At 37.2% G+C, this 18537-nt stretch overlaps 1 protein-coding gene across 3 annotated transcripts in view; it reads right to left on the reverse strand.

The window, feature by feature from the left end:
• LOC140735436 (meiosis regulator and mRNA stability factor 1) overlaps positions 1-18537 on the reverse strand; it is an 80718-nt gene that overhangs the window by 37601 nt on the left and 24580 nt on the right. For all 3 annotated transcript variants that reach the window (XM_073060513.1, XM_073060512.1, XM_073060514.1), the window contains exons 4-11: positions 18084-18255; positions 14826-15052; positions 14339-14456; positions 13774-13946; positions 12563-12997; positions 7278-7432; positions 612-770; positions 191-374 (exon numbers count right to left, since the gene is read on the reverse strand). In XM_073060513.1, the coding sequence (XP_072916614.1) occupies positions 191-374; positions 612-770; positions 7278-7432; positions 12563-12997; positions 13774-13946; positions 14339-14456; positions 14826-15052; positions 18084-18255 (1623 nt within the window). The remainder of the gene's footprint in view (positions 1-190; positions 375-611; positions 771-7277; positions 7433-12562; positions 12998-13773; positions 13947-14338; positions 14457-14825; positions 15053-18083; positions 18256-18537) is intronic.

The following is an 18537-nucleotide window of genomic DNA, read 5'->3' on the forward strand; positions in this document are numbered from 1 at the left end:
CCTACCAGATTTCTAACTCAAGAAATTCCTGGGAGAAAAAAAGAGGAAAAAACAAATTTAAAAATTAGTTTTAAATATAATGGCAAAAATGTCATAACTACCACTGACCTCATTTCTTACAGATCTGCCATAGTAGCTACAAAGCAATACCTAGTGTCAAGCATAACACTTTATCCAAATATTAAGTTACCTTGCCATGCCTGGAAAAAATCTCATGCAATATTTGAGAAAGTTCCTTTCTGGACATCCTGTAATCCAAGTTGCTGACCTGTACATCTGCTCCATTTGCAAATGGGTCCATCTGCTCATCAGAACAATGAGTTTGATTTGTGCTTAAAGGAGAGGAGCGGTTGGAAAGACTTGGGGATAAACTCCTAGAATAAGTAAGAGTCAAACATCATCATACTCTTAAAGAGTCTCAGTAACAATTTACCATCATTAACCATTAAAAGACCATGCAGTTCAACACTCAACTGACACAAGTTCAAATTAAAATAATTCAGCTAGGTCTGACTTCATTTATTTAGTGGTCATTAAACTCAAATATTCATCCCCAAATAAGTACAATTTCACAAATCATTTTTTAAAAAGATAGACAAAATTAAAGTTACCTTGCAGACAAGGAGCCGTAGGATGCAATTGGTGGTGTGTTAGGTCTTGAAATTGGCAACTTAGAAAAAGCAGAAGGGGAACTGACACGGAAGTCACCTTTCTTCTCAGTTTTGACTGTAGGAGATTCCAATGAACTTGAAAATGTTGGAGTTTCCTGCCTAAAAGAAAACATTTTGAGTAACATGCTCATCTTCTCTGGCAGTTTCTTGGGATCATTTTTATTTAAGACATTTGTTACATTTATATGTCGACATTCACAGGCTATTTTTACCTCATTTTCATATGGCAGAAGGAGAGAAGTGAAATTAGGAAAACACAGGAAATCAAAACATGCAAATACTAAGACAATATTTAAACCCTCAGGGGACAATGATTACACCGCACCCCCCAACAGGTCTGGAAATGGAAAAAGTTATGAACAAGAAAAATGGGGAGGGGAAGAAGAGGTGGAAAGACTGCAAATCCAATATCTCTGAAAGTGGTAGGCAGAAAAGATCAGAACACAAAAAGACATGATGCAAGGTAGAAAATCGCACCAGGACCAAGATTTTATGGAAGATAGAAATAGGAATATTTCCTGTTGAACCAAGTACCAAAGTTCAGAAGACAATAATTTTCATCAAAAGATACTCTTCGAGTTTCATTGGGCTGGAGTCAGAACAGCTGCAAGTTGAAGAATTAAAGTGACAAGCCACAGAAATTTTGAAAGGATATGTTATTATAGATTGAATTTAAAAAAATTGTACATTTGGTCAAAAGCCTGTCTTTTGGTCTCTCCAAAGTAGCTCTAAGTAAATTTATCATCAGAGTATGTTACCATCTGCTACCTTAAGATTAATTTCCTTGCTGGCATTCACAGGAAAACAACAGAATTTTACAAAAATACATACACAAACACTACCAATGTAAAAGACAAACTGCAAAAAAACTGAGAACATAAGGAGTACTTGAAAGTGAGTCTGTAGGTCATAGACTCAGTTCAGAGTCGTCGTCATGGCTATCCCTCGGGGTAGAGGATAATGGCTTTCGTTCTGTTTATCTATTTATGGGCTCTCAAGTGGCTTAGGAGTCCAATCTTGGCTTTGGAAGTCCTTCCAGATTCAGGACAGGTAGTTCCAGACGGCAGATCAGGCTTTGGTTGTTGCTGCCTCTTTCCATTTTCTTCTCTTCTAATTCTGCACACCTGTTGACTTTGAAAGTTGCTGTTCCTTCTCAGATGATGGTTTGTCAGAGAGTTTCCTGTCCTTGGCATTGGTTTCCCAATTGTTGATGTTCATGTTACATTTCTTCATGTTGGCTTTTAAGAAGTCTTTGAACCTCTTCTGTTGTCCACCTCTTATGTTTGCCTTCTTTAAGCTGGGAGTAGAAGATCTGTTTCAGCAGATGTTCGTCTTTCATTCGACCATGACTTCTCCATCTTAGTTGGAGCTTGATGACGTAGGCTTCAATGCTTGTTTTTGGTTCATTTAGCACTCTGAGCTTGGTTCTTCTATCTTCCCAGATGATATTTAAGATGTTTCGAAGACAGCACTGATGGAACTTTTCAATTGCTTTCAGATGTTGTCGGTATGTTGTCCAGGTTTCTGATGCATACAGGAGCGTTGGGATCACCACTGCTTTGTATACCAACAGTTTGGTGTCTGTTCGGATGTCACGATCATGAAAGACTCTTGCTCGGAGACATCCAAAAGCTGTTCCAGCACATTTAAGACAATGTTGGATCTCGCCATTAAGGTCGACATTGGGGGAGAGGTGACTTACAAGATACAAAAAGTGGTCCACATTTCCCAGGGTTGTTTCGCCAAGTTGAATTGATAGTTCTATCTGATTTGTCTCAGCTGAGTCTTCTTGGAATTGATGGCAAGTCCAAGTTCTGTATATGCACAGTTGCAGGCAGTCAGAACCTGTTGTAGGTGGTTTTGAGAGAGATGCAACACTGTTGTCATCTGCGTATTGAAACCCGATGAGGGAACTCGTGGATGTCTTGTTTTGGGATTTGAGATCGGCAAGATTGAAAAGTCTGCCATCAGTTCTGTACACAATTTCGATTCCTGGGAGTAGGTCATCCTTGATGTGGATGATTGTCACAATGAAGATGGTGAACAATGTTGGGGCAATCACACATCCCTGTTTTATTCCTGACCTGAAAAGGCTCAGTTACTGTTGCTGACCATGACTGCGGCAAGCATGCCATCGTGGAGTCATCTCAGGATTTTAATGTACTTTTCAGGGCATCCACAGGTGGATAGGACATCCTATAGGAGTTCCCTTGATACCAAGTCAAGTCAAAGGCTTTGGTGAGGTCAATGAATACCATGTACAAAAGGTTGAAGCTGCTCACGACATTTTTCTTGTAGTTGTTACATTGTGAAGATCATGTTGATTGCTCCACATAGTGCAAGGCTTGAGTCAGTTGTTCATGATGTGGGTGAGGATCTTCCCTGCTGTTGCTAACAGGGAAATTCCACTATAGTTTCCGCATTCAGACTGATCACCTTTCCTTTTGTAGATGCAAACGACTGCAGAGTCTCTAAAGTCTGCTGGTCAGTCTTCATTTATCCAGATCTTGATGAGAAGTTGATGCAGTTGGTAATGAAGCCGGTTACCTCCAATTTTGTAGACTTCGGCTGGTATTCCTGCGAGTCCAGCAGCCTTGTTGTTTTTCCAAGGTTTTGATGGCTTCCTTGACCTCTCCAAGTGTTAGTATTTTGCTTAGGGAGTCATTAACGGGCTGTTTTGGAATGTTGTTAATCACATTCCTGTCAAATGAGATGATTTGATTTAGAAGCTTTTCAAAGTGCTCCCTCCACCTAGAACTGATGTTCTTCAAGATGGTTGAGCCATCTTTGCTTTTCAGAGGGGCTGGACTGTAAATGGATGGGCCAAAAATAGCTTTAGTTTGCATTGAAAAAGCCTTGAGTGTCATTGGTGTCTGCTAGTTGTTGGATTTCTTGAGCTTTCTTCCTCCACCATTGGTTTTTCAGGTGTCGGGTGCTCCTCTAGACTGCAGCCTTGCATTCCTGATAACATTTCCTTTTGATAGCCGATAGTTGGTCATTTTGTAAGGTGATGAAATCTTTTCTCTTTTCGATGAGTTGTTAGAGTAGTTTGTCATCATCAACCAATCCTGATGATTTTCCTCTTGAACCCAATAGCTTCTTAGCAGGTGGTGATAGCATTCTTCAATTGATTCCAGTGCTTTTCTACAGATGGTTGGATTCATTGAGGCATTTGTTCTTGAAGATTTTGTTGGAACTTCTGTACATGGTTGAAGTCTTGAAGGATGTCAACATTGAATTTCTTAATAGTGTTCTGATTTTGGTGTTTCCATTTGGGCCGAATCTTCATTCTCATGGTGGATGAGATGAGTCGATGGTCTGTCTAGCACTCGTTGGCACCAGTAACAGCTCTTGTTATTAGCACATCTTGTTGGTCCCGAGATCGTATGATGATGTAGTCAATGAGGTACCAGTGTTTGGAGCGTGGATGCTGCCAGGAGACTTTGTGCCTGTTTTTCTGGTGAAATAGGGTGTTGTAATCACCAGGCTGAGTTCAGCACATCTGGTGGGGAAGAGTGTTCCATTGGCATTGACCTTGCCAACTCCTTCCTTGCTTATTATTCCAGTCCAGAGCGTATGATCTTTCCTGACTCTGGCACTGAAGTCTCCCAAGAGTATAATCTTGTTGTTATTGGGAACAGAGGAAAGGACATCGTCAAGTTGGGCGTAAAAGTTCATCTTTACTTCATCTTCAACGTCCAGAGTTGGAGCATAGGCGCTGATGATGGTGGCGTGTTAGTTCTTGACGAGCTGGATTCGCAGAGTCATGAGACGTTCATTAATTTCCAGTGGTTGCTCTGCCAGCTTCTGAAGGAGGTGTTTCGAATGGCTAAACCTGCTCCATGGATCCTCGGTTGTTCAGGGTCAAGTCCCTTCCAGAAAAAGCTGTATTGACCTTGCTCTTCCTTTAGCACTGCAGGTCTTACTCAGAGCAACAATGTCAAAGTTGAATTTTTGGAGTTCATAGGTCATAGAATCAGTTTAAAATAGTGGTGATCAGAATCAGGTTTAATATCACTGTCATGTAATTTGTTGTTCTGCAGCAGCTATACATTGCAATACATAAAAACTACAAATTACAATTATACATAGTGCAAAGAGGGCAAAAAAAATAAAGGTAGTGTACATGAGCTCATTGTTCATTCAGAAATGTGATTGAAGAATGGCATCTTCATTTTTCTCTACCTCCTCCTTGATGTCATTAACAAGAAGAATGTCCTGGGTGATGTGGGGCCCCCTTAATGACACATGCCACCTTTTTAAGGCATCACCTTTTGAAGATGTCCTTGTTGCAGAAGGCTAGTAACCATGATGAAGCTGGCTGAGTTGCAACTTTCTGCAGCTATTTCCTATCCTGTGTGATGGCCCCTCCGTACCAGATGGTGATGAAACCAAAGAGAAATCTCTCCACAGTAAATCTGTAGAAATTTGCAAATATGTCTGTGACATACCAAGTCTTTTCAATCTCCTAATGAAGTAGAGCCACTGTATTCTCTTCTTCATAATTGAAGAAACATGTTGGGCCCAGGACAAATCTTCAAATATGTTGACACCTAGGGACTTGAAACGGTCTTTCCACTGATGATCCCTTCATGAAGACTGAAGTGTTCCCTCTACATCCCCTTCCTGAAGTCCATAATCAATTTCTTGGTCTTACTGATGTTGAGTGAAAGGTTGTTGTTGGACACCACTTAACTAGCTGATTTCTCACTCCTGTACATCTTGTCTTCATCTGAAATTCTATCTACAATAAGTTTGTCATCAGCAAATTTATAGATAGCATTTGAGCTGCACTTAGCCACATTCCTGCATTTAGAGAGAGTTGAGCAATCGGCTAAGCACATATCCTTGAGGTGTGCCTGTGTTGACTGTCAGCGAGATGTTATATCTGATCCGCACCGACTGTGTTCTTCTCATGAGGAAGTCAAGGATCCAGTTACAGAGGGAGGTACAAAGCCCCAAGTTTTGGAGCTCATTGATTAATATTGAGAATATGATGGCATTGAACGCTGAGCAGCAATCAATAAGCTGCAGCCTGATGTAGGTATTGCTATTATCCAGGCAATCCGAGGCAGAGTGGAAAGCCAGTGAGATTGCATCCACCTGTGGTGGTGATAAACAATTTGCAGCCGGTCCAGGTCCTTGCTTTAGCAGGAGTTGATTCTGGCCATGACCAACCTCTCAAAGCACTTCACAGTAGATGCAAGTCCAACTAGATGAAAATCATTGAGAAGCTCACCTTGCTCTTCTTGGCCACTAGCATGATTGTCATCCTTTTGAAGCAGGTGAGAACCTCCAACAGCAGCAGTGAGAGATTGAAGATGTCCTTGACACTCCCGCCAGTTGGTTGGTGCAGGTTTTCAATGCCCCATCAGGGCCTGACGCCTTGCACATTTATGAAAGATGTTCTGACAATGGCCTCTAAGACAGCTATCAGAGTTATCAGATGCTGCAGGGTCTCACATCAGTCTAGTTTCATTTTCTCTTTTAAAACATGCTCATTTAGGAGTGAAGCATCTCAGCCATTTATGTTGTTAGGCTTTGCCTCATATCCCATTTATAACTTCAATCAGAATTGTTTGTGTGTCCTTAAGATAGCCTTCTGTAGGTCATAACTGGACTTCTTGTAGTTCTGGATTGTCAGTCTTGATTGCCACAAGATCTAGCCCTCAGCTGATTATGAATCTCTTGGTTCATCCACACCTTTGGTTTGGGCATGTCCTGTTTATTCTTGAAAGTACACATTCATCCACACAGGTCTGGATGAAGTCAGTGACATGTAGTGTATTCATTCAGGATCAACAATGAACCCCTGAATATTGTCCAGTCCACCAACTCAAAGCAGCCCTGCAAGTGCTGTTCCACCTTTGTTGACCATACCTATTTGGTTCTTACCCCTGATGCTGTGATTGAAGTTATCCACAATGGTTCAGGAACCTGATGAATCTTAGTGAATAGACCAGGTACAGACTGTGGGTGAGTTGATAATACTTATATATTTTAAGGCAAACTCATCGCCTCCTTTCCAATATTAGGATCATAAATTTCATAATTTGCTACTGATCATTTAGCCTACTACTTCTGTGATGTCACTGATGGCCATATTGACGTACTGGCAACTCCTCTGAAGATTTGCATTAATCCATTTATTATTCTAGCAGTCAATTCCTATATTAAAAACAAATACAATACTACATTTTTGATATCATAGTTTCTCTTTAAAATGAAGTGCTCCAAAGCAGTCATTCCATTTTGATTAAAATATTCTACTCAAAATATTAGCTTTCTGTATAAGAGACCAAATCACTTATGAACTTCCAGCAATCTTTAATATCAGAAAGTTAAAGAGAGAAAAATCTGTAAAGGCAGCATGTAGCATTTTTTAAAAGAGTGACAATTTAACAATTATAAGTCAATTACTCTCATCAACACATAATTGACATGGCTCATCAAAATTGTGTTTACTCCTTACTTCAATGGACTTAAAACTAGAAATATAACAGATGTTAATACAAAAATATAATTACTCCTCAGTTAACTCAGATATTCAATGTTAATTCAGATACTCACTTATTACTTAGATACTCAGTTAATTCAGATACTCACTTATTACTTCCAATGACAGAATCTCCATTTCCTACTGTTTTAGGAGTAGCTGCCGAATGAACAGAATGACTTATTGGTGGAGATTCAGATCCTTTCTTTTTGATCTGTTGCATCCGTATATTTTGCTTGGTTTTGGATTCCATACCGCAGAGTTCCTTATAAAATAAATAAGGAATCAGTTAAAAACTGTGCAACAATGTACAAATTCAGTTCAATAGTTGTAGCAGCATAAATTTTAAAACTATTTTCCTGATTTACTAAGTGCTGAATAAACTAAAATCCACAAGTATTAAATGAGAATCTTGTTCACCCAGCCATAACTGGGAGGTACAAGAAATACAAATCTTTGAAAGAATGCTTTGTTAAAGCTAAGCTTAACAATAGGAGTAGAACTAGAGTTGCATAGCCCTGAAGTGAAAAAGAATTAGAAGTAAATACCATCAAGGTGCTTCCCTTAAGCATTATAAAACTGTTTATTTAATACAGTCATAACTAAACTCACTTTTGTTCAAGTCCTAAAACTTTTGGCATGTACTCTGATAACACCTGTTTTCATTTTTATAAACCAATTTCAAGAAATAATTACTTGTATAATCAGTTTGTGAAAGTACTTAAAACATTCATAAAATTCAATTAATTAAAATTTAATTAGCTTATTACTCATTAATCTACAAAGTGAATATGTACAAGTCTACTTGGTACAGCCAGTTAGTTCTAAAGTAACAGCAATGAATACCCAGTTTAGGATTAGTTTCAAAATTTGCATTACTTCATATTATTTGTCAATTCAGCAGCACAAGATATACTTACTGTTTCAAGTTCCAATTATTTCAAAACAGATTATGATAGCAAAATATTAAAAGTTAGCTTTTAAAAAAAAATATTCCATTTGATTTTACTGAAACCTGAGAGGCTTTTGTAAACCAGTAGAAATGCTAATAAAATTCAATATTCACTTGCAGAGATGTCCTTCATTCACATAAGATAATGGTAGGTCTACCAGAGAGGACTAAAAGATTCCAAGTGTTAAACATATAGCCTAAGCACTATATTGGACTCTAAACTTCCATACTATAGGGCAAACAACTACCATATCAGCTACTTAGCTCTGAGAACAAAGTGAAATAAAGTTTACTCATTGTTTTAATTTTGGGTGGAGAAGTGAGGAAAATAAGTTACTAATTTTCTACATTTTCATGCAAAACACCTGAAGCACTTAAACTAATCACTACCTCATTAGTCACAGAGTTGTATATGCATCATTATCTACCTTGTAGATAACTGCTTTAAAGTTTACTTGAATTGGATAAGTCTGTTCAGTTTTAAGTTGCAAATTGTGTTCAAGAATGCACGCATATATCAAGAAAATTGTTTACTAAGTATATATTTTGCTTAAAATGCAAAACTGTTCTTTCAAGACATTGATTAGCTACTATGTTTCCAACCAAAAAAAAGTTTTAAAAATGCATTTTCACTACTTAAACAAAGTTTGGAGTTCAGGTTTTAGGAAAGAAACTGGTGAAAAAATTATGAAAAAAAATCTTTCTCAATTGATAACTCTTATTTTGAAAATGAACAAAAGCATTCTATTTTCTAGTAAAAAGAGTTCATACGTAACCATTCATTCAACCTTAATAATTTAATTAAAACAAATATTTCAACGGGAGTCCCAGTCTTCCTTAAATTGTAATTTCCGTTTCAATAGGGAAACAATTGCATATAACACCAACAGGTTTTGACGACTTATGATTCTTTTTGTAGCACATTTTGAAACTGAACCAATACTTTACTACCCTAAAAGACAAAAAATTATGAGGTGGGGCAGACTGTAATAAAATAGTTACAAATATAAATGGAAGTTCCAATCAAACATTTAAACAGCGCTTTGAGTGAAAAAGCTTTTAGTCACATTTCTATTACCCATCTGCATCTCTTCAAAGGTAAGGGAATTTTAACATAATGTTAGATATCTGTCTTTACAGTTTTATTAAATTTGATGGATATTCCTGAATTATTCTGAATATTAATGAAGACCTTTGTAAACATTAAGTTTTCTAATTTGCACAATATTTGTAATTCAATGAGCAAAAATTTCAAGGTTTAACAAACAATAAAAGAGAAATAATACCGAAGAATGTATATTCTGCAGTATTGTGCCTTATAGTCCATAAAGATAATGTTATATAATTATGTATTGGTCCAGTCATTCTTTTAAATGTCAATTTTACACAAGAGCATTAAGGGCTAAAGGATAAGTTTATGTTTTCTGCAACAGCTACCTTTCTTTTGCACTTTTAATTAGGTTTTTGTGCTCACAAGCTCAAGGATTCAGTCATGAGTTCACAACTTAACCTTGTTGGTTACGTTAAAGCAAAATGGGCTGCAATATAACTACTGTGAAAACCAAAATTTACCAACAGATATACAATGTCAAATGTTCGTTTCCTCCATTTCTGAATTCCAGTGGTATACTGTGGTTAATTTATGTTGGGAAACTAACTGACTTCCAGGTCCTGCACCAGCAGAAACATGGCCTAGGACCTTTCTGATTTCAAAAGGATTGTAGTGCTTTGGATGTTAAGTTTTGGGCAAGGTATTTTCTTTCTAACTTCCTTAGTTTCATGAAGTAATGTATTTTCATTTTCAATAATTTTAAAAAACTGCTTATCGTTTGTCTTTCGATATTGTGAATGTTAGACACACTTAAAAGCTATTAAGTGACCCTTACAGCTTTTATAACTAGCAAAGCTGGAACAAGGGTTGGGACTTCCATGGTGCACATGACTATGCTCAGGAAATGTGGTTAGAAAACTTCTAGGTAGGAAGATAGGCCTTATTCATCTTGTTCTGCTAAATTTGGTCGTAGGGAGATAGTGGTGACAAGTTCAAGCTGATAAGGTTCAGCCCAGTAGGTCTTGGTAACCCTGTAAAGTGGAAAAAGGATTGAATATTCATGTTTCATATTTTTCAATTGTTCAGCTTTACTGGGGAACAAAAAATACAGCTCTGACTAACACAATACACCTTCATGTAACTAAAGTATATTAGTAAATGGTGAACAGGAACAGATCAGAGGGTAAATTAAAAATGTTGCAAATGTATGCAGTAAATTATACATAGTTAAGATAATGTAGAAAAGTGTTTAAATGGAAATGGAGAGAAAAAAGTCACACTTTAAATGAGGAAAAGCTCCTAATTAGTTTACTATTATTTCTTAGTTAAAGGTGTCATGTTGTGTTTTTGGTAAACTGCTCAAGAGACATGTGATTCTTATTATCATCTATCAGATTATTTTCCCAAAATGACCTTTCTAAATCAATGCCTCTATGTTCTCAAGCAAATTCAAGCATAATCAATGTAAATAAACTGATAAGATTCCAATAAGGAATTGCAAAATTGGATAGATTTGCAGCTTATAAACTTTTGCTTATAGCCCACAAACTGAATTAGTTAATTCATTTGAAATTACGCAATAAATTTGCAACAAGATTTGAATGGGAGAGCAGGATGACAGGTAAACAAGATTGTGAAAAAAGGGACAAAGATTTAGGGTAACAGGATGAAAAAGAGAAGCTAAGGGGAAATTTTTCACATTGAAGGTGGTGAGTACATGGAACAAGCTGCCAGAACAAGTGTTGAGGCAGATGCAACAGTATTATTTTAGAAGCACTTGGAGAGGTTCATGAAGGGGTGAGGCTTATAAGGATACAGGTGAAAGAAGAAATTGGAACCAGCTGGATGGGCACTGTGGTCGGTATGGATTTGTCAGGCTCAAGGGCCTGTATCTATGTTGTATGGCTCGATGACGCTAAGGCAGCTCTCCAAGTCATGATTTGATTTGAGGTTTCGCATGTATTTCAGTTTCATTTTGTGATTTACAGAAATAATTGTATTTCATAGAAGATATCACTAACGTGCTTGTGAAGAACTGACAGTTTAATAAGTTTGCTTATTATTGTATCATGTACTGAGGTACAGTGAAAACCAAAAGTTCTTTGCCCTCTCTGTACCTTTAAATGGTATCAATCTATGGGCCACACTGACTGTCCTGCCAAATGAGGTTACTGCTGTAATTTCTGACATTTTCTTTCTTCTAACTTCAATCCACTCACTGCCAGTTAGTGTTGTAACTACTGGGAAAATGCCTATCTTTTCACAGCACCTGTCAAGGCCAGAGGATACTTTAACTGGGGCTCTAAGGAGAAAAAATCTCCACAACAAAAACAATTAGTCTTCAATGGCCTTCAGTATGTAAATTAGCACCAACCAAGGCTATAGATGAGCAAAGACCTTGCAGTTTTTCAGCTGCCTACTGCTTTGCTGTCTCAGCAGTCAGTCATTCTCTGGGTTTTGTTTCTGTTTCCTGGATATCTGAGAAGAGTAAGAATTTCAGGTTGTATACTATATACATTCTCTGATATTAAATTGAACCACTAAAATTCAGCTGGGATGTGGCATGTGGACAGGTTGTTGGGAGCAAAAGGCAGATCAAATTATGGTGGATATCATGAAACCTCTGGCTGATAATATCTGAAGCCAATGTGATGATGACTGAATTAATCAGAATCAGGTTTATTATCACTGGCACATGATGTGAAATTTGTTAACTTTGTTAAGTGATAGCAGGCCGATATCAATCTTTTTCCCGCAGCTGGATAATTGATCTCTTGGACATGCTAATATGATCAATGTAGTAGTAGTAATAATAATGAATACTTCAAGTTTTGCAAAAGGGAATGTTGAACTTCTGGGTGTGTGAGGTTTTGGCAAGTGAATCATTGAAGCTCTGACTACCAAATAAGACATGAATGTGTAGATTGTTGGGAGGTTCTGGCCCATAATGGTCGCTCTCTGGTATTTCATTTGAGTACCGATGAATAAAATCCAGTCAGATCAGTGAAACTATTTGATTGTACAGTATGTTCAACACTTCCTTTATGAACCTGTTGACTGAAGAACATAGTCTTTTAACAGATTTATTGCATAGCAGTTAAGTGTGGGAAGTATGTGACATATTTTATGTGTCAGCTACTCACCAGATAACGTTCAAGTCATATTATTCCACTTTCTTAACTTGACTGATAAAATGCTGCCACAGCCCAAATGAACCAAACAAAACGACGGTTCATGTTATGCTGGATGGAGATATCACTTTTAACTACCAACATAACTCAAGCTATTTTTATACCTTCCTCATTTGTACAAAATGAAATAGAATATACTCAATTTACTGACCTTCCTTTGAAGCCATATATACTCAGAGGTGCATTAAATGAACTATTTACCTGCAAACTTCTGACTTTTCCATTTTTAACTGCTGATCCTTGTGGTGTCCGTGAGTTCTTAACAGCAGGATTTTTTCCGTTGTGGGATTGTTCATCAAGGTCTTTATTCAGTTGAGTTAGTTTTGCAAGTTTACTTGCCTTTTTAGGGGATTTTGTCTTTTCAACTGTTAAGCAGTTATTTTTGCTTTCACAAAAATCTTTATTTTTTGGTGTAAACGATACAAGAATCTTATTGCCAAACACATCTTCATTCTCCATACGCTTCTGTGCACGCTCAGCACTTTCCTGGCTGGTAAAACGAAGGATTGCACTGCTGCCAGTAATGCTTAAAACTTTTCCACCACAATTATCAGACAAACGGCGCAGTCTGTTGCTGACTTGCTTGCTGTCTCTATTAATTGGCAAATTGTACGCATACAGAAGAGTATGACATTGCTAGAATAGAAAAAGAAAATGAATGGGCAGAAAGAAAAAAACTAGCCTTCTATAATTTAAATGGTTTCTTCCCCCCACCCTATCTTAGATCTCCACTTTTCTTCTCTCCTTCCTAACCCACTTTCATTCCCTTGTCACACCTCTCAATTTCTAACTATTCCCAGTTTCCATGCATTGTTTAACTTTGCTGAATGTCTCCAGTATTCTGTTTATTTCAGATAAATATTTTATTGTTCGTTCAATCATATAGGAATAAGCTTTATGTGGAAAATAGAACAATGTAATTTCTTGTTGGAGCACACTTTTCACAAAGCAAGTGAAATACATTATAGCACTAAAATGCAAACAACATTTTTCACCCTAGTGTGTAAAATGAATTAAGTTTAGGTAGACAGATATGGGTATCCTTGGTGGCACAGTTGTTAATTTATTGGGCTAATAACCTAGTGACCATGATTAATATTCCAGACATGCATGGTGGCTGTGAAATTTAGCCTATGTTCATGATCCAGAATTTAAAAAAAAATTAAAACCTATCTTTGTGATGATAAGCACCTAGCTACTGGAATGTCATAAAAGCATGCTAGTAATGACCATGTCTTGAAAACTGGAAAAAAAAATTGGTGTTAAAGGAAAAAAGGGAGAAAAGATAATTGAAATCTGCAAGTATCCAAACCTTCTACAACTGTAGTTCTCATTAGCAACAAATAAAAACTTAAGCAATGACTTGTGTTATTTTAGAAAATGTGATTTAATAACATTGTGAAGAAACTTACTTGTGTTTTCTCTGGTAATCTTGGTGGTAAGTTAGAAACAAATTCCTCAAATTTGATATGTTTGTGTGCATGTTGTAGAAGTGCATCTGAAACTTGATTCTTATGCACTAAAATGATCTGAAAACCATGCCGATGCCGAAGGTCACTGAGTTCTGAGGCAAAGTTGACATCAGCTATAAAACGATCAAACTACAATTATTAGAAAGAATAAATACTGATTGAAATCAATCTTGGCTATATTTTTAGCTTAAGAACAAAGACAGGAAAATATTTCTCTATGTACATTCATAGTAGACATATATTGTCATTAGAAATTATAAAAGACATACAAAATTTTATATCTAAGCAAGAGACATTTCATTGCACCAACAATGACATTGACTTTCAGCATGTTATGCATTCCAAATCTTAAACCTAAAATTACTTAATGGAATATACCCCACATTACTTTAAACTAACGTCTTCTCACTGAGGAGACCAGACTAAGCTGCTATTCTAGTAACCTTTGTCCATGATCAGTTTTTCCTGATGAAATTAAATGTGTTTAAGTGTATTGGTTACTTACAGGATACCAAAACAACAGTGGACGGAGCTGTGTGAGTATCAGCAAATCGCCTTAAACTTTGTCTAAGCTTGTCATCAGCAGCATTCTTTGCTGTTGCATTTATATGTGCAACTGTCACCTGCACCAAAAAAAAAATCTTTTAAACTTGGTTTCCATCACAACTTCATTACTAGTGAGTACGTGCTCTATTTTACAATCACAATTTAGTGGAATAAAGCATAATAAAAGATGGTAATGTTAGCCTGCTAGATACCAATGTATTCAACCAATCTGCCTGTTTTGGACCACACCTAATTTTGAATGTAGAATGGGGGTGTGCGTGGGTAGTGAGTTAGGGCTGAGGTGGGGTGAAGAACTGTCCATTTTACTGCATGAGATTTTATTTCAAGCTGAAATTTGGCTTTCTGTTTTAAATACTAGCAACATAAAATCCTTAACATCCAGAAAACACAGTCGCTAGTACAGGCAGATTATGCAGGTGACTTACCTGGCAATTATTAAGCTCCTGGATAACTTCCTTGTTCTCTTTGCTAATATCACACACACAAATGAATTCTGCCTCTCTGTGACCTTGGAAAAACTGTTGACGGATTCGCTGTACTATTGTCATGGCTGACCGTCCTGTTGGGACAGAGCAATTTTCTATATCCCAAAACACCCCAATAGGTGGTAGATTCTCCTGTTGTTGGCCCGGTATTGCTACATCAGATAATCCTGTTGAAAATTCATCAGAATTAGAGCACCATTTTCATGTATATTTTCTCGTATCTTGAATTGCTAATGATTGGCATAATTTTTTGAATACTAAGTTTCTGAATAAAGTAATACTGACATAAAGCTGCTCATAATTTACATTCAGCTTGGATCTCATGTGTACTTAAACATCAGTGCCTAGAACTTGCATCAGCTAACAGCCTTCTTTATACACAAATCTAATGAAAGGCAGGCAGATGTGAAAGGTGAGCACTGGCTGCCTGCCTCTTAACTGCCAGTGGGATCACTCTGTTACAGAGAGGGAAGAGCCTGCCGCTGGACCCGGGGAACGTTACCCAGGTTTTCTGAGTTTTGGATATGGGCTTGGACTGTAGACTTCTCTTTCCAGTCTTATAGTTTTTTTATATTATGTGTTTTTCAGTGCTTTCCCTTTTTCTGTGTGCGGGGGAGGAGGATTTGGGGGTCAATGTGCCTGTTCCATTTTTGTTCGTTTTTTGTACGGGGAGGAGGGATATGAGGGTTGATGATCATGTTGCTGCTCTTTTCTTACCTGGTTTTGGTGACTAACTGGAGAAGAAGTATTTCAGAGTTGTTTACTTTGATAATAAATGAACCTTTGATCTTTGTTTTACCTGTTTATTTTCATTTCCTGTAGAAACCCCATGCATAAAGAATCTTATGAGGGTATTATTCTGATTTGAAGGTTATGATCAGTAATCAGTGCTAGGACCTTTATTGTTGCCGATTATGTATTAATGAGTTGGATGTGAATGTTGGAAGCATGATTAGCGAGCTTGCAGCTAACAGAAAAATTAGGAGTGGTGTAAATAGCAAGGAAGGTTGTCTAAAGCTACAGCAGAATATAGATCAGAAGGAAAATGGGACAGAATGTCGCAGATGGAGCTTAATCCCAACAAATGTGAGGTGATGAGTTTTGGGATGTCATGTAAACAAGGACACATGTAGTAAACAATTTGGCACAAAGAGATGTTGATGAACAAGAGATATTGAGGTTCTGGTCCATAGTTTCCTCAATGTCAACATAAGTAGATGGGCTGGTGAAGAAGGCATGCCACATGTTGCCTTAAAATGCTTCAGTCATTCTATCAGACACCCTAAAAACTCTGTTGGAAGGAGAATTCTGAAATTTGGATCCAGCAAGTCAGGATGGTGTGTGATTTGGAGGATGGAGTGTTTTCATGCACCTGAAGTCCTTATCCACCTTGATGGTAGAGGAATTGGGTTTAGGAAGTATTGTGAGACTGCCGTGGTAAGTAACTGCAGAACAATTTCCTACTAGTGCAAATTGTAGTCTCTTGTGTTCTTATCTGTGCTATTTCTCAGCCTGTCTAGTTAAGTTACTGGTTAATGGGGACTTACAGCACACTGATTGTATAGGATAAGCAGACAATGATGGCATATAACATTTATGTATAAGTAGTTAGCTTCTCCCTTGTTCAGTATAGTCAGTGCCTCATACCTACATGGAACCTAACAACAGAAGAGCAAATGCTGTCATGATCTTGATGCATGCAGACATGAATTCCCTTAATTTTGTTTTTGAGTAGGAACCAAATAATGTGCATTCATCAGTAATTACAGTGGATTCTGATTAATTGGCCATCGGTAAATCGAGGCAACCACTTATTTGGGACACTATGCTACTTAATTGGGGCAGGATGCTGTTGCCAAACAGTTTCTAACTAGCATCAGATGCATGCATTTTTGTGGCCAATGGACACTACACCATACTTGTAGTGAGCAGTTTTTAAATAGCCTCAGTTGCGTGTGTTTGTATTAGGTTATCCATTTGAGCCAAAATGCCAATCCAAAAAGCAATGATTTTTGGATAATTGTTTTTTTATTTTGACTTTTAAAAAAAATTCAGACCCTCGCCAACATGTTGAAAGTTACAGTAAAAATGAAGATTTGAAGGATGCGATTTCTGAAAGCATTGTATCATAATACCAAGGCAGGAAATAGGAAGATCAGGAAAGTGATGATAACACATTTGAACTTGACTACACAGTGACTACACAGGATGCCAGGAAATTTATTGTTGGATTATGGCACTAAATCATGCAGGAAGGCGATGGAAGTAGTTAATTATCTGTACTAGGTGCATAAATTTTGTCCATTTACAGTCAATCAAAAGAACTCAGCACTGTACAGTGGATGAATTCCTACACTGATAACTATTAAGAACTAACACACTGGTTAATAGTACTGTATGCATAACTTGAAGCTCAGTTAAATGGCAGTTGCCTTTTTTATACATCTTTACCTATTTCAAGGAAACTTTGGCTAATTGGGGCAGCTGCTTAATTGCACCAAAAATATACTGGTCCCGATGTGTCCCAATTAACCAGAATCCACTGTATCTTCGATTTTGATCTTTGAATGCTAAGAAGATCACTGAAGAAGCATATGAATATGACTGTATTTTGGACTAAGCCCAGAGGAATTCCTGCAAAAATATTCTCGGGCTGGGATGAGTGACCACCAATGACTGCAACTGACTTCTATAATGTATGGTATGACCGATGAATGGAGTATGTTTCTCCATGATGTCCACTTTACCACGGTTCCTTAATGAGTCAAGTGCTGAATTGTTATCAAGGGCAGTCAAATTTATGTCACCTCTTCAAACTTACTTGACCTCAGCCAAGTAAATTCCTGCTATTGCTTATTATTCATTCCAGTTGACCTAAAACTTGATACACATGGCCATCAGGTGAAGAATGGATTGAGGTGATTATGATGTCAAAAGGCCCATATTTCTGCTTTGCATGTGAAAATGAATAAATAAATTTTAAAAATTATTTTATGTAATTGATAATTGAGGGACTCTATTTGTAGTTGCCATCTTGTAATTACAGCATGGATCATAAATTTACTGGAATAATTACACCTCGCCACAAGGCAATTTCAGCAGAAAAGTGTCAATATAGAATTTGAAAATTGATTGACACTGAATTATCACTTAAAACTAAGAATTGACATGAATGGAAAAGAATATTAAAGCACATACCATACTTCTGAGGCTGGAGGCCCAAATTTCCTGCTGTTAACATTGGTGTCTCTGTCATTTGATCATCATTCTGAGCACCATTGCATGTCGATATGGAAACTGGAACAGACTGAATTGGTGGGGGAATATTTGGCCAAATCTTTGTTGTATCCAAAACAGGACGCTTGGGTGACTGCAACAAAGATTAAAGAAATAAACTAAAGTTACACTTCAGATTTCATGGTAAGCAAGTTACTCAGAGAAAATTAAGCAAAATGGTGAATTCTGAAACTAGTTCAATATACAACAGATAATGTCTATGGCATGAATGAACCAAATACCACAACATAATACTTTCTGTTTTTACTTTTTGCTGTTTGTGAAAGCATAAATGTTTTTCTGCATTGGTTCAACAGAAGTTTAACTGTATGCTTAAGAGTTTTGGAAAGAACAGATAATGTTAAGATTATCAGCT

The sequence above is a fragment of the Hemitrygon akajei genome, chromosome 11 (assembly GCF_048418815.1).
Source record: "Hemitrygon akajei chromosome 11, sHemAka1.3, whole genome shotgun sequence".
NCBI lineage: Eukaryota > Metazoa > Chordata > Chondrichthyes > Myliobatiformes > Dasyatidae > Hemitrygon > Hemitrygon akajei.